Source organism: Drosophila rhopaloa, unplaced genomic scaffold, assembly GCF_018152115.1.
Source record: "Drosophila rhopaloa isolate 14029-0021.01 unplaced genomic scaffold, ASM1815211v1 contig_3, whole genome shotgun sequence".
Classification (NCBI taxonomy): Eukaryota; Metazoa; Arthropoda; class Insecta; order Diptera; family Drosophilidae; genus Drosophila; species Drosophila rhopaloa.
Window position 1 is genome coordinate 12,288,943 of NW_025335123.1, and position 17,185 is coordinate 12,306,127.

At 38.9% G+C, this 17,185-nt stretch overlaps 2 protein-coding genes across 3 annotated transcripts in view; both read left to right on the forward strand.

The window, feature by feature from the left end:
• LOC108051153 (glycine-rich cell wall structural protein) overlaps positions 1-17,185 on the forward strand; it is an 86,171-nt gene that overhangs the window by 28,481 nt on the left and 40,505 nt on the right. The gene's annotated exons all lie outside the window — the stretch shown is intronic.
• Positions 2,597-4,688, forward strand: LOC108051154. The gene has a single exon (XM_017133144.1). The coding sequence runs from the start codon at positions 3,466-3,468 to the stop codon at positions 4,498-4,500; it is 1,035 nt and encodes a 344-aa protein (XP_016988633.1). The 5' UTR covers positions 2,597-3,465; the 3' UTR covers positions 4,501-4,688.

Here is a 17,185-nt window from a genome sequence, read left to right on the forward strand (position 1 = left end):
GCCCAATTAAGGGTGTACTTTTGTTCTAGTTCGATTTTGATTGATGCATTCCGTACGAGGACGTGAGTGGCTGGCTTTGGTTCGAGTTATCCGCATTACTCAAACGAGACTTCACTTAATCAAACTTGAAGTTGCGTTTTCATCGGCATTTTCCGGCCCCAACTGGTTTGCATTCTTCTTTTCGTTTTCGTTTTTTCTCCATGTGTTTTTGTTGGCCAAGCAACAAATGATGCGTAAGAAATGCCTTAATAAACAGGGTAGTTTGTTCTGCGTTTTTTTTTTTTTTTTTTTTTTGGAGGAAGATGGTAGTTTACTTTCCGGGCCATTTGGCTGAAGAGTCTTTAAGTTGGGTCCCATATATGGTTGGGTGTGTAGTTTTCCATGGGGCCGCACATCTATTCCGTTTGTTTAAGGGCTAATAAATATTTTAGCTGGGGTGGTGCAGAAAAAAATATGTTTGCAGCAGTTGGAAACAAACGAGCGAGCAAACGAGTTGAGTAAATCAAGCCGCACTTCCGCTTCAAGCTTGGAGCTTGGGTACCATGGTGGAAAGGCCAGACCCCTACCGTCCCCTCCCCCCTTCCCCTCCGGAAAAGACCCCTGTAAAACCCCCTGAAAAAAGCCCCTCTTGAAATCCACACCCCCTTTTGCCTGCCCTTGCTTGTCTGCTGTCTGCTTTCTAACTGAATGAAAGCCTTGGCGCGTTGACTGATTTCGAATGGATTTTCCACGCTTTGCATGTGTGTATGTGTGTGTGTGTGTTTCCTTGCTGTTGTGTGTGTGTGAGGCACAAAATCCCGTAGGTGCAAAATAGCGCACTCCAGGCAACGAAGCATGTGCACATTTGTATGTTTTTTTCTTTTCGTTTTTTATTTTTCATCCTTTTCTGCCGACGCTGTGTCGGTGCTCTGCTCCTTTTTGTGTTTCATTTGTTTTGTTTCATTTTTCACCATGAACAACAGAAGAAAAGGTATCAAGGGTATATCAGCAGTTGCTCAGTGAATGGAAAACTGAATTGCTACGAGGTAATTCAAGTTCAATAATTGTGAAAGACTAGCCTAATAATTGAGTTCGTAATAAATTATCTTCTTATAATAGATTTTCCACTAAAATATAAATTATCGAAGAATGTTGCCAGTTCATTTAACTGAGAGATTTAAATAACAAAATAAAAAAACCATAATTAAATGGGAAGCTTAATAAACACACCTCTTAAAACACATGAAATTTGAAAGTAAATTCAGGAATTTTCTAAAGTCGTGATATTATTACATAATATCAATTGTTAGATTCGTAAATAATACTTAATGAAGTGAGAAGGACTTTAGATAGATTTACAGCGCATCTTGCAAGTCGAGTAACCAGGACTCTTACTCCATTTTTTTTGGCCTGGTCCTCGACTGAGGTTTCATTGTGCCCATTGTTGTTGCTGTTGCTTAAGAAACAAGCGGCGAAGACGAAGCCGAAGAATGAGGAGAAAGCGGAGAAAGGGGCATTGAAGAAGGTGGCGAAGAAGGAGCAAAATTGTGCGGCAAAATAAAATAAACAAACGTTTGGACGGACGCACTTCTGGGATTGGTTTTTGGGGAATGGGGCTGGCTCCACTCGGTGTTCTTTGTTTCATTGCTTTTTATTTTTGCAGCGATGTGCTTAAGCGGAAAACAACATTTTGCTGCTGGTGTTGCAGGTTGCAGATTGCAGATTGCATGTTGCATGTTGCTATTTGTGGCGGCTGCAACTGACATCCGGGGGACCCATTGAGGTGTTAAGCGAAAATCATTTCAAAAATTGAATTTTAAAAAGGAATAAAGAAGGAATGGAGAGAGAGAGAGAGAGAGAAATTTAGTGGTCACTCCTTGGCCAATGCAGCGAATACGTGATATTGCGTATACTTGATATAGCTGCACACCAAAGAAACGTGATATTCATGCCTAGTTCAAGACAAAAAGAGACGAAAATAGGAGAAGTAAACCACGACGGACATAAGCTGATTGCTTCAGTTTGCAATTTACTCGTCCCCAGATGTAGTTATATACATATGTGGCGGGCCAAAGACTTGATTCCTGATCATATATCAAAGCTGACCGAGAGCGGAAGTCCCAACAACAGCTGTTTGTGTCTGTGTGCTGGTGTCCTGTTGATTTCCTGTCTTGCCAGCTGCTCAAGTGCGTGTGTGTGTGTGTGTTGTATATGGGTTCCTGTTCCTGGGACCTGAATAATGGTCCACCCAACTGAATATTACCAAGTACAGGGCGAAAAAACTATTCTATCTGTATTAATATTTACATAATATTTAAATACTTTTTTATAAAACAAAATGTTTTTTTTTGTATTTGATAATTAAATAAAATTTAAAATACCTTTTATCTAATTGAACCTAATTATATACAGTTTATGTAAAAAGTTTTTACAGGGCGAAAAAACAATTCTATCTATATTAATATTTACATAATATTTAAATACTTTTTTATAAAACAATATCTTTTTTTTTGTACTTGATAACTATATAAAATTTAAAATATTTATTATCTAATTATATACAATTTATGTAAATAGTTTTTTGTAGTGCATTAACTCTCTGGTTTGAAGTCCTATTCCTGTTTTTTGTCATTCGCTTAGCACAGCAAATTAGCATTCAGCTAACATGTGTTAGGCTGTCAGTCTGGAAAAGCCCAGCACCCCGCACTCCCCCCATTTCCCCCATTTCCCAGTTAAGTGTGTCACATTAAATGATACGCAACGCTTGACACCAAAATGAGCGAAAGAAGTAAACTAAAACCGAAAGCCAAGGAAATGGAGGAAAATAGGGAAAAGGGCACATGAGTAGATGACGCTAGTCCGTACTTTATTAATGAGTTGCTGGGGTAAAAATCAATAGGGCAAAATTTAAATTGGGCAAACTGTTTTACAAAAGAAAACTTAAGGAGATTGTGAATTTAATATATTAATACAATATGTAAGATAAATACACATTTGACTCTAAATGTTACGTTCTTTTTGCAATGCCAATGTGCATATGCAAATCAAGGGCCAAAAACGGAAGTTGATTTCAAGTTTTTTTTTAGCCCGAGGGAAAGAAAAAAGAAAAGCGAAGGGAAATGAAAGGAAAGGAAGGGGGAAAAGCAAATATAAGTTGACTCAAGACAAACAAACAAGCTGAGGGCAAGTCAAGAGGTGACAGGAAACAGGAGGCGGAACGTGCTCAAGTTCGGTAGACACAGAGACGAGGTGGACAAGTAGGCCCGACTCCACAGATTGTGACACTACGAAATCCGTTTCCCAGTCCCCATTCCGAGTCAACCCTTCAAGCCGAGACATTCGATTTCGAAATATTCTGTGAAAGCCGTACAAGCCGGATAAAAAACCCCTCCCGAAATCACGCCAAAATTCCCAGTTAAAACTGCGTGCAACGCATCGAAGCGGAGATTGCAATTTATTTAACTAAAACACTAGACATACGAAATTATGATGAAGTCCAAGCAGCGATCGTCAACGAAAGGTGGCAAAACGCTGAAGTCTGTGCCGCTGGCCAAAGCAAAAGATCCCATCATTTCCAGCAAGGTCAAGAAGATACCAAAGATACAGCAGAGAACCCTGAAGATACAGCAGAAAACCTTGAAGATACAGCCGAAAACCTTAAAGATGCAGCAGAAATCGTCGAAGCAGCAAACTTTGAAGAAGATGCACCAGAAATCCCTGAAGAATCCTCTGAAGAAACCCATGCGTCGTTCTCCACTGATGCGTGCCGTCTTGCAACCCACGATAATGGGTGCGCAAAAGAAGAAGCCGCCGGCCAAGACGCAGGTGACCTTCAAGAAGTCCCAACGCCCACCGCAGGATGCCCTGCAATCCCTGGGCATGTCCCGCAGGACCAAGCTGATAGACGCCAGTCTGCAGAAGAAGGCCGGCACTCCGGTACTCTTTCTGGTCAAGGAATCGAAGGCGCAGAAGAGCGCCAAGAAGAAGGCTTCAACTGGCGGCGGAAAGCAACCTGTGCTCCGCATGGATTCCCGCTGGATGACCAGGATCGAGTCCAGGGCCTCCGAGGGTGTGGACTTTTTCCACAACCTTGGCATGCGGATGCACCAGGCGAAGCCGAAGGATCAACAAATGCGACTACGTGGTGGTGCAGGATTCGAGGGAAGATTGGGAGGAGCAGGTGGAGGAGCAGGAGGAGCTGGAGGAGCAGGAGGAGCAGGAGGAGGATCAGGAGGAGGTGGAGCAGCAGGAGGATCTGGAGCAGTAGGAGCAGTAGCAGGCGCAGCCAGAAGACCATATAGATCGGCTGGCGCTGCTCTGCCACCAGGATCAGTGCATCAGAGAACCAATCCCGGCCTGTCGGCCATCGTCGGTGGCTCCTCCGTGGGCCTGTCCGCCAAGGATGTGGTGGTGCCGCTGACCAATCGACTGCCCATCATCGACTTCATCTCCACCAACGAGTTCCACAACATGTATGCGACTGCGAACCGGAAGCCCCAGACCCGGAGTTTTGTCCATTGATTTGGCGATCGACGAGTGGCGATTATTTAGTGAATAGTGACAAAAGGATATGATTACTTGGCGAATGGGATTCGCGGCTCTACTTATATACATGTTATATTTTCAAGTATAAATTATCTGTGAATTAGAAGGATTTATATTTATTGTCGTTATTATGAAATAAAAAAGGAAAAAGGCTTTAAAGTATAGTAGTAAGTAAGTAAAATCCCCTTGAACCTGATTTGTAATCATCAGAAAAAATATTTTAATTAGGCGTCAACTAACGAGTTCATTTAATTAAATTAGTAAACAAACTCAACTCATTTGGGCAACATTTCGAGATTAAAATCTTATCCTGAACCGGTAATTCATATGAGAAACCCTCGACATGGGTAATGGATTCAGTAATCAACGAGTGTGGCATTTTTGAACAAAAAACAAAACTTCTTTACCCAAACTTTCAAACGAACGCGAAACATTTTCATTTCGGTTGGTTTATTTGGACATACCAGAAATACATATTCCCAAATGAAATTGTTGGACAAGATGGAGTGGGAATGGGAATGGGAATGGGTTTTGGGAGATGGGTTTCTGAGGGGGATTGGGTCTTGGTCTTGGTCTTGGGTTGGATTTCGGGTTGGCTTCCGCGAGGTCGGCGGGCAGTAAGCGAACTTTTGCGCAAATTATCTGCGTCGCGTTTATTTCGCGCAAACAAATCGCAAAACTTTTGCAGACGGCGACCCAGCGACTTGGCCTCCTGGTTCCTGGTCCTCCTGATTCCTCCTGATTCCTCCCGATTTCTCCTGATTCCTTCTGCTCCTGCTTCCACCCAATCTCATCATCGTCCTGGTGCAGTTGTAAAAGTTTTGCCGGCACAAAAGTTTCGGGGGCCAGAAATCCTTGCCCCCGGCATCGGTTTTTTTTCGGGGGCATCTTGCAGCAATTTACGGAAAGAAACTTGAGAAATGAATGGAAGATGGAAGCCAGGCAATTGATGCAGCACACCAGGCGGGTTCAAATGGGTGAAAGGTCAGGACAAGGGGAGGAGGGTGGTATGGGGGATGGGGGGAATAGTCGACGGAGATGGGAAAATTCCCGCTGCCATTGTTGTTGTTGCAACGAGAGAGTTTTTCGGCTTGTTTTCATTTTCGCCGCCAGAGAATTTGCATTTTGCCCAGAAGACCAAGACGACGACTGCGGCTTTTAACCGCAAACCGAACGGAAATTGAGATTCATTTAATTCATTGTGCGCCGAGCTGAATTTCTGGGGTGGCAAAGGGTTAAGCAGTGTATTACACGGCGAAAAAAAAATGTAGTTTCAGAATACAATGGAGTAGGAAAAATACAGCAATGTGTATTAACTGAAAGGTTAACTTCCTCTTTTTCAAGACTTGAAATATATTATTAGATTACAAATTTGTGTGGCTTGAAATTCGTTCTTAAAATTAAAATTAATATTTTTAGTATTTATATTTTATAAAGATGAAGTAGCTTACATATATTTATTATATTTACAAACGAGTTAAAAAGTTACTACTACTTTTACTTTTAAAAAGTTACTAAAAACCGGTATTGATTTGTAGAGTACAGTTTTGTAACTATATTTTTTTTTTGGGAAAAATATATATTTCCACAACTATTATATTTTTATTTCGCGGTGTATGTGAAAACTTCGTTGACAGGCATAATCAGCAGGAACAGGGAAGTGGGAAAGGGGTGGACAAAAAAGGAGGAGGGGAAGGAGGAGCAGGAACAGGAAGAACTGTGGAGGATCTGAAACCACAACGACCGACAACATTTAAATGACTGCAGCGACGTCAACGGCAACGCCTTTGCTAATATTTATGCCCCGGGCTTTATAATCGTGGCCAGACCGTGATTCAGTCGGGGATTGTGGGGATTTTGAGGGGGGGAGAGGGGATAGAGGACCAATGTCCGCTCGAAAGAACATGGCTGAAAGCGCACTTTTGGCCAGTCGAAAAAATCCTTGATTGCATTCAAGTTGAAGAGCAAGGGGGCTTTAAATGGGGGTCGAAAAAAAAAGAGTGGTGCCATCGAAGATGCCAATTGGAATGGAGACTCTTTGTGCGGCTAAGTGCGGCTGAATATCCAGAAGTTAGAGTGGGATTAGATAGACTTCTCCAGAGACGGGCTTACATAATATTCAATGAATTAAGTATGGCTTACATAAACCAAGATGCACACAGACGATATAAAGCTTAATTATCCCGCAGAACCATTATGCTTACTACAGTTTACAACTTTTTATAATGCGAATTACTAATAGTTATTTTCAATGAAAATTATCTAAAAGAATTACCAAATTTAAATGATAAAGTAACGATATAAATTTAGCAGCTTAGCAGTCTTCAAAAACCTTTATCAAAGGTTTACATTTTAGAAGCTTTTAAAAGTACATTTTGTAACAATAAACTTTCTGTGAAAAATGTGTCTTTTAAAATTCTCTAAAAATATTGAAGAAAGAAAAGTTAATATTTAATTTTCACTAGTTACAGTTTGCCAACATTTACTTAAGTAGCTTCTGTACTTTCCCAATTTTTTCGTTTCTTTTTCTATATACACCGTTTTTATCAGAGCATTTCAGAGACCTACGAATGTCATCTCTTTTCGCATTTAAATTGTGTGTGGTGAGCAAATTTGGTTTTCGCACGATTTCGTTTCGGATTTCGCATAAATTAATCATTGCCTTGCTCCAAATTTGTGCGGTCAAAGTGGGAAAGTCCAGGGGCGCAGTGGTTTAAGGGGGGGTTGTAGATGGTGTCATCTTGGGTTTAACTGGCTTTATGGGGCATGAAATGGGCGCAGAGATGGGGGGGTGAAAAGAGGGGTTAGCTCACATGCCTCGAGTTAAACTCACAAATGCAAGTTGGTTATTTGAATGGGCCAACAGCAATTGATAAACCAATTATGCAGGATGTAAGTGACACTCGACGGCCATGTGTGTCTCTGTCTCTCTCTCTCTCTCTCTCTTGGTTTCTCTTTCTATATCTATATCTTCATATATAGCCCTCTCCCTTTTGCCATATCTCACCGTCTCTTTCTGAGTCCCAGTTCCCAATTCGACCTGCTTATTGAACGCAATTACCTGACACAGTTCTATAGTTTACGCAAAAACGATGTCAATGCACGGGTCAAAGTTCAGTTGAACAAAACAGCGACAGAGACAGAGATAGAGAGTGAGAGGGATAGATATAAACTGTGGAGTGGGGGGGTGTGCTTAACTTTCCTTTTCAGGCAGGACTTTGTTAATTAGGCAAGCCCCTGTCCCCACAGCGGAGGCCACCCAACCAATTGACCCAGTAATCCAAGCCAGATAAACTTTTCCCGAAAAAAAAATAGAGTACGAAATACTCGAAACAAAAGTGCAATATTAAAAAACAAAGCCCACTTTGCCGACAAGTGCAGAAATCGAAAAGCAATGCCAACAAGTTGCAAACTGAAACCGAAATCGCCTCTTAGACAAAAACAACAGAAACTGTTCCCACACACAAAAGAGTGACCAACCCAGAAAGTAGTGATCGAACCGATACCCAGTAGTCCAGCGAGTAATGGGATACACTCTGCCAAAATGATTTATTAACTTAAGTAGACATGACGCACTGATTTGTAGTTTTTAATAATACTAATAGTTTTAATAATTCAATGCTCAGCAAGAGATTTTTCAATAGAAATTTATTGTAAAACAAAAAATTATTATATATTGCTATTTGTGATTTATCTTTAAGTGTATTTCTCAACGATAATTGAACGCAATTGAATGCAATTTTCTTCTGCAATAATTGCCTTGAAATTATTTTAATATGGCTTGGTTTTTTTTTTGCAATTTCCATGGGATTTCTGAGAACATTGCCATCCATTAATGATGACACGCACAAGAAGGACTCCCAAAGGACTGCGATTATAGGGTAGGCAAGTACGGAAGGAGGACACCCGTCAGTGGTGACCTCGACCCGGCTATAACTTGTATTATGTGGCCCGTTGTTTTTGCCGATTTTTCTCCCTTTTCTTTTCTTTTTTTTTGTATCGTGATTTTTTGGTGGGCGATGGACGATGGGCGATGGGCGAAGGGAAGTTTCGCGCTTGCTGGCTTGACCATTGGGCAGCCAGTTATCGCAATCGCAATTGCTATCCATTTCATTTACCGCAGGACAAATTTTTATTGCTGACCCAAGCAGCAAGGACGATGGCATTGTTTCAATATATAAAATTGCCGGAAAAGTTGCTGCAATTGTCCTCATTTTCTTTCAGTTAAGGACAATTTTATTTGTGGGGGACAATAAATGTTGTGCAACATTTTACATAAATAACAAGGACATGGACAAAACAGGACAACAGACAGCCCCCCCCTTTGCCCTGTTTCATGTCCGTTTTGACAGTCGTCAAGTGCATTGTGCACTTTGCCAAAAACAATTTTGCATTTCCAGTATCCAGTAACCAGTTTCCAGGATTCAGTGTTGTGCACTCGGTATTCAGCAGCGCCAGTCAAGGACACTCGACTGAATGTTTTCTGAATGAACGAGTGGGTGTTCATACATATTCATACGCAGTGTGTGCCCGTGTGCACGTGTGTGTTCGAGTGGGCGTGTAACCACAAGTCAAAAGCCTGTTTAATTATGTTGACAATATGCAAATACCGACCGGGTTTTTGGACGGACGGCAAAAATAATTGCATTTCGGCTTGCGGTCCGCACTTCATTTTTATATTCTGCGATTAGGAATTTCGCAGCTTGTGTTGCACTAATGGATGCAAAGTGCTCTCTTCTGCGATAAGAGACTCTTATCCAATTTCGTTCTTAAAGTCTTGACAATCTTGAACATTGACTTGTGGTCATGTTACATTTTAAACGATTTATAAGTGCTTTGCTGTCAATTTCTTAGTCATTTCGGTTCAAGGCTTCGATTTTGAATGTTGTAAATAAATTATTTAACTTCTCATTGGTCATTTTTTGGCTTACTATTTGGGGAAGGCCTTTGTGTAACGTTTATTTTTTTATAAGTTTCAAAAAAATGTGAAAAATATGGACTCAAAAGTGACGTTATTGGAAATATTTTATTTCTGACGGTTTTCACTTTTCTTACATTTGTAAACTGAAATAATAAGTGTTTCTTTAAATTGTTAATTCTTTTTTACAAGTCAACAAATGTTTAAAGGTATATGTTGAAGTTATAATGATATAGCTTTGTTGTTAAGCATTGTTTCCAATTAACTTAATTCGAATGGCAAAACGTTTATTCAATTTTGACTGTATTTAAATGCATCAATTGATTGAACAATTTTCACATCATTGATTTTATTTGTGTTTTGTGAACCTCTCCTCTGTTTAATTATGTAGAATAATTGGATTTTACAGCTGATTTCTATTGACGTTTCAAGTTTTATAGCTTACTGATATCCTGTTTAATTTTTGAATGTTGATTGAAATGTTTATTTGTGAATTCAGTATTGCTAAGATAATATATTGGCAATTTAATAAATCATTTACATATATGAAGTACATTTTTTTGCCTCTATTATATTGTATTATAAAGTCAAGACAAATGTATTGCTGTTAAAAGATAAAACTTAAGATAAAGCATTTTCTTCTTAGCCTCTGAAAGTATCCCATTACTTGACCATTAAACTGCGGTTTATCGGGGTGTTAAAAGCTATTTGGTCGTGGGTAATTGAATTTCAGCGGTAGCAAATTGAAATCTGTTCCCGATTGATGGTTTGCTATTTGCGCAGCCTGATATTGACGGCCTGCTTAACCCATTGTCGCCCCCACACACCCTTAAACACCCCCAAACACCCCCCAAAACACACCCCCTTGAAGGCCACGGAATTAGCGGGCACATAATGCGATTCATAATGATGGCGAGGCGTGTTAGTTAGGGAGTCCAATTGTTTCACAGACAATGAATGTCATGTGGTGATTAGCATTTTCAACTGCCAACTTGCGGGATGGACCTTCTGTGGGGGAAAGGGGGCAGAGGGGTTTTCGGGGGGCTGGGAAATCCTAGCGAGTGTCGCTGACAATTTCCCAGGCTTTAGTTTGTCTTAATTTGAATGCCAGCCCGGCTCACTTGGCTTTATTGTTGTCATATCAAATGCGTCGACTTGGCAATTTATGCTGACAGAATGTCTGCTACCCCCTCCCAACCCCCTCCATAATTGGATAACATAATATTTAACTAATTTATTTGATAAACCATACATACTTGTGATAAATGGTGCACTGCCATGTCAGGCATTTAAATGTAAATTCCAAATTTAGCATTGCAACTTCTGCAATTGCAATTTATGTCAGAAAGGCATTTCTGACATGACAAACCAGAAATTCAGAAAACCCCCCCCCCCCAACCATTTCAAAACCATTGTCGGAGGCGTGGCCTAATCAAATTATCGCAAAACTCAATGAATTCGAAATGAGCAACGCCGGACGAGAATGGCAGCGTCTTTGAGAGGAGTGCAAGTGGTCCAAGGATGGCGATGCTGATTGTCGGAGAACAATTATTTGATTTAATTTAAACTCGGAGATTGTCCTAATGAATTGCCCACTGTGGGCGATTAAGCCGGAATCGAAATGTTTGGTCGGCGAATAATTCAATTAAAATGATTGTGCCGCAGCCATATCATACTAAGCCGATTATCTTTATTGATATCATAAGAAGGTCTTAGTACCGAGCAAGTGGTTATGCTATTGTTAAGTTAAAAAAGAAAAGATTTTTTATTTAACGCTTAAATCTATTAAAGATTTTTCTAAAATTCAATATTATAACCCATGTCTTTGTATGAAAAACTATTTTCAAGATTATTTCAAACAAAAATGTTTTATTAAAATTGTTAATATATTGTTAGTATTCGTATTATTATATTTTTTCTGAAATTTGTTCTATTTAACGTACTAATAAATGTCAAGAACTTGCTGGCTAAAGTCACTCAAATCAATTGATTGAAGTACCAGTTTAAGCACTAATTTTCGACCACATAAACTTTGGTCTTAGGCATCCCCTTATCACTTTGATTTTTGCCGATTTCCGCAACCTCCGAAACTAATTGAAAGCCAACTGAAATGGGCGAAAGCCACTCAGAATTCCCCGCCCGAAAGCAAGGACCATTAGGGGACCACTTGAGTGTAGCAATGTGTCAATTAACAATTTGCGCGCACTGTGTTTATGATCCTGGGTGGCTGGGATACTAAATTATGCTGCCCAGCCCTGCGTTCCCAACTCTCCTGACCCTGACAAATTTATGCGCATCATTAGGGCCAAATAACTAAATTGTGTGATACACATACCCAGCTATATATACACAAGTACTTACACACATATATATATATATTTATATATATATATATAGTGTTACAGTCGCAGCTGTAGACAAACCCCAGCCATGTCCACTCAATTTGTTTGTTTTCACGAACATTTAAGTGGCTCAAGTGGCCGAGCTTAATTCCCAATTGCTGTACATGTTGTAACTAAGTGTTAATAGCATGGGTGGGTAGCCCCTCTAAAAATAAAAATAACCCATTCCCCTAGATTTCATTTTATGAGCTCAAGTGAGAAATTGCACTAAAAATAATTGCGGAATATCTAAAGGTGACTTCTGATTAGGATACAGTTATCAGACTACCAATATTTAAGCTTGATTTTCTATATTATTTTATAGCTTTGCTGATTACATCCATAATCTATACTTCACGTAATACATATCAGAGCTACATAATACATTTGTATACCCTTGCAGAGGGTATTAAAATTTTGGTCAAAAGTGTGCAACGCAGTGAAGGAGACATCTCCGACCCTATAAAGTATTTATTTTCTTGATCAGGATCGCCTCCTGAGTTGATATAAGAATGTCCGTCTGTCCGTCTGTCTGTCCGTCTGTCTGTTTCTACGCGAACTAGTCTCTCAGTTTTTAAGATATCAAATTGAAACTTTGCACACACCCTTCTTTCCTTTGCACGCAGTATATATGTCGGAACGGCCGGGATCGGCCGACTATATCCTATAGCTGCCATATAACTGATTGATCGGAAATGCCATAACTTTGGTGTTTGTAAAGTTAGGAAGTTGGGATTTTTTATGAGTATTAAGAATGCATCATATGAATAATTTTGAAGAATATAATTTACAGAGTATTCTGCAAGGGTATATCAACTTCGGCTCCGTCCGAAGTTAGCTTTCCTTTCTTGTTAACGGTTTTTTTTTGTAGCTTGCCAAAATAAGACGCACAGCGAAAAGAATGACTGTTCTGTGTAGCTGACAGCCTACACAATCGATTCCAGGAGGTTTTAGTAAATTTCATTTTTTGACCGATTTTCGCATTTTTTATAAGGGGTAACACTTGATTTTTTTCCAAATATGGCCCAAAATAAAATTTTTGAGCTGAGAATACCATTCGATTGGAAATTTAGTAACGAATTCAACGAGGTATGACATTCCAAGAACTGACCATTATTTCCAGAGTTTTGATTAAAAAACTGAAAAAAATGAGCTGTTTTTTTCTGGATTTTGGCCATCAAAAACATATATTTAAAACGCATTTTTTAAGGGTTTTTTCGTTGTAGCTTTGCCAAAATAAGGCGCACAGCGAAAAGAATGACTGTTCTGTGTAGCTGACAACCTACACAATCGATTCCAGAAGGTTTTAGTAAATTTCATTTTTTGACCGATTTTCGCATTTTTTATAAGGGGTAACACTTGATTTTTTTCCAAATCTGGCCCAAAATAAAATTTTTCAGCTGAGAATACCATTTGATTGGAAATTTAGTAACGAATTCAACGAGGTATGACATTCCAAGAACTGACCATTATTTCCAATGGTTTTGATTAAAAAACTGAAAAAAGTAGCTGTTTTTTTCTGGATTTTGGCCATCAAAAACATATATTTAAAACGCATTTTTTAAGGGTTTTTTCGTTGTAGCTTTGCCAAAATAAGGCGCACAGCGAAAAGAATGACTGTTCTGTGTAGCTGACAACCTACACAATCGATTCCAGAAGGTTTTAGTAAATTTCATTTTTTGACCGATTTTCGCATTTTTAATAAGGGGTAACACTTGATTTTTTTGCAAAATTGGGCCAAAATAAACTTTTTGAGCTGAGTATACCAATCGATTGGAAATTTTGTAACGAATTCAACGAGGTATGACATTCCAAGAACTGACCATTATTTCCCAGGGTTTTGATTAAAAAACTGAAAAAATTAGCTGTTTTTTCTGGATTTTGGCTATTAAAATCATATATTATTTAAAACGCATTTTTAAGGGTTTTTATACCCTATTATAATTTTGGTCAAAGGAGACATCTCCGACCCTATAAAGTATATGTATTCTTGATCAGGATCACCTCCTGGGTTGATATAGCCATGTCCGTCTGTACGTCTGTCTGTTTCTACGCAAACTAGTCTCTCAGTTTTAAAGCTATAGAATTGAAACTTTGCACACACCCTTCTTTCCTTTGCACGCAGTATATATGTCGCAACGGCCGGGATCGTCTGACTATATCCTATAGCTGCCATTTAACTGATTAATCGGAAATGCCATAACTTTGGTGTTTGTAAGGTTAGGAAGTTGGGATTTTCTATGGGTTTTATATTTGGCCAATCAATCCGACCAACCAAACTTCATAAGGATCGGCTGACTATATCCTATAGCTGCCATATAACTGAACAATTGGAAATGCCATAACTTTGGTGTTTGTAAAGTTAGGAAGTTGTGATTTTTTATGAGTATTAAGAATGCATCATATGAATAATTTTGGAGAATATAATTTACAGAGTATTCTGCAAGGGTATATCAACTTCGGCTCCGCCCGAAGTTAGCTTTCCTTTCTTGTTTCAAATTCTTTAGTATTTTTTTTTAAGGAAACAAAGTTCTAAATATAATATTTAGACTAAGTAAAAGCAATAAACCTAAAAAGTGTTCCTTAGTGTTAGACAATGTCAATTCAAAGTCTTGTTTTTCTGTATAAATTTGTATTATTGTGATGAGGAGAGATCTCCTTAAAGAGGATTTTGATTGAAGCATTTATCTTTAACTGTGAACAATATTGCTAGAAATTTGATGCGATAATAGTTCTCAACGCTTTGATTAATGCCTCGTCCAATTTCCAATCCATTGGCCTGGCCAATTAGGCAAATCAAATTGACCAAGAGCTTCAAACTTGGATTGCACCGCACAAACACACAGGGAAGCTAATCAAAAGCCGCCGACAAAAGGAATGAATGAATGAAATGGGGGAAATCTGTGGATCGATTGGGGTCTGATGAAAAGGGGGCGTGTACGTGGGCGGGGGGGCGTGGGAAAGCTGGCGATGAGGTGACGAAATCGCATTACAACAATTAAAGCACACACGCTCCCTTGAGGTTTTTTGCACCCTTTTTGTTTGCCAGTTTGGCAGCAAATTGTCTAACAAAGACTTAAAGGCTTAAAGCACAAATAATCCACCAGGCCAATAGAGGGTGGTAAATGGGGAGCTTAGGGCCATTCAATCAACGAATATGAAAATGAAATGAGAATGGGGATGGGTGGCTGGTTGGGGATTGCGGGTGCGGTGTGTGTGCGCACTTATTCATTCATTTGTGTACTAATAGGCGCACAATCAGACAAAATGACAGACAATCAGTCAAACAAACAGACAAATATACACCCACACACACACCCACACACACACCCACACACACACGCCCGAGACAAACAAACATGCAGACAAACAAAAGCGGTTGGCGATGGCAGCCAACAAACGACATTATCCAAAGTCAACAGCGCAAACAAATCACACGCACTCGCACACAGTGGCGTTGTAAAAAATAGTGCAGGTTCTGCTTTTTTTTTTGTTTTTATCAATTTACAAATCAAACATTAATTATAAAGAAAGGGGGGCTTATAAGCTGCGTTTCGCTCGAAAGAACACGTTTTAAAACCATTTTTTGGCATTAATTAAATTGGGTATTACGATTTTTTAATTTTATTTGTAAATAATGAGGGCTTTGAAGTAAGTTGAATAAGACTTTTTTAAACTTTTTAATTTTATATATAATTTTTTTTGCTATGTTTGTTGTGTGTATTGGTTATAAATCAAATAAATATTTAAGAGATGAAGCCTTTAAAATATTATTAAATGCATAAAAAGAATAGAGAACGGATCTTATCAAAAACATATAGCATTATAAAACTAATAGATCTGTAAATAAGGGTTGGTTGGTTAACAAAATAAAACGTAACTTAATTTAGAATGTATCTTTCCTTTAAAGCTGTTATTCTATATCGTTCATAAATACCTAATTATTTTCGCTGAATTTTTTCTCTATGTACATACATATACCGGCATTAATTAACTGCCTGTGCACTATCCTAATTGCTATTTTCTTGACCGCAGTTGTATACAAGCATACACTCAACATCGGTACGGGCACCCACACATTCTCACACACACACACATACTCACACTGACACGCATTAGGTGCGCTCTTTATGTTTTATCTCAAAATGCGATGCTTGGCTGCTGATGAGTTGCCAGCCAGCCACCGCCGCCCCCTTTTATCCACCGCCCCCTTTGCTCTCAAGAGATGGAAGCTTGTCATTTACCCACACCCACACCTACCCCCTCAAATACCCCCTGCCCTGCTTCCATGTCTTTTTTCACTGCTTAGGTTGAATTTCGAGCTCTGCTCACTTACACTTAATGATTCTGTTTGCTATTTACGTAGCAATGTTTTTGACAGTGTTGAAAAGTGTTTGGGAAGCAACAAAAAAAATTGATGTTAAAGCTTAGTTTTCACAAGTGCCTTAGAAAGCAATTCAGTTGTACGAATTTCGAATTTTTATGTGTACTTGTTCAGTTTCTTATTCATTTAAACATGTACTGAACAGTGTTGAAAAGTAGCTCAAGAATCAGCTGGCTTACATAAAAATAAATATAATTAAGGTTTCTTGATTTATTTTTTTGTATCTATCAAAGCTGAAAAACTATAAAAACGGGATAAATCATAGGTAAATTTTTTGGGCTCATACCTATACAAAAATTTTGTTTTCAGTATTGGTAAGTGTTTTATAGAGCAACTCATTTAAATGTTAGAAGCAATCTCGTTACCCAACCCTAATTTAATCCCCATAAAATTACTCAAAAAAGAAAATCGTGAGGAGTTTTCCGGCAAGCGTTTTTCTCGCAGCCCGAAGGGCATCCACCGAGTTTCGTGGGGAAAAGCCGGTCGACTTTCTTGTTTGCTTGTTAACTTTGACTCACTGCGGATGTTTCTTGTTCTGGCATTTGGTATTGTTGTTGCTGGTGACTGCATAAACCGCTTAGCGGCGTAATTTAAATCGCCTTTGTTGTTCAAAAACTCTTGCGGAAAGCCTTTCAAAATGATTATCATAATGGGCCAATGGCAAATGGTGTTAGCAACTGGCTTTTCTTTTGATTACTGCCTCATGTACGGCATGTGTATATGTGGGCGCTTCTGTCTCTAAGATGTCTTAATAGGTGGCTTATTTTTTTTAGAGTCAGTAGAATTACTTGTTGGCTTCTTTGTTACCCTTAGCTAGGTCATGAAATTGGAATTATTTAAACATAGGCTTAAATGTGACTGAGAAGCTATTCATCTTAAATGTAGTTATTATAAGATTATATGTAACAACTCACTTAAAATTTGATATATAAAAGTAATTCTAACTTATTCATACAAAATTCAAAAGGTTTCCCCGCG

What these genes read in the sequence shown, in the direction of transcription:
- LOC108051154 (XM_017133144.1), top strand. Translation starts at nt 3,466, where the DNA reads ATGATGAAGTCCAAGCAGCGATCGTCAACGAAAGGTGGCAAAACGCTG.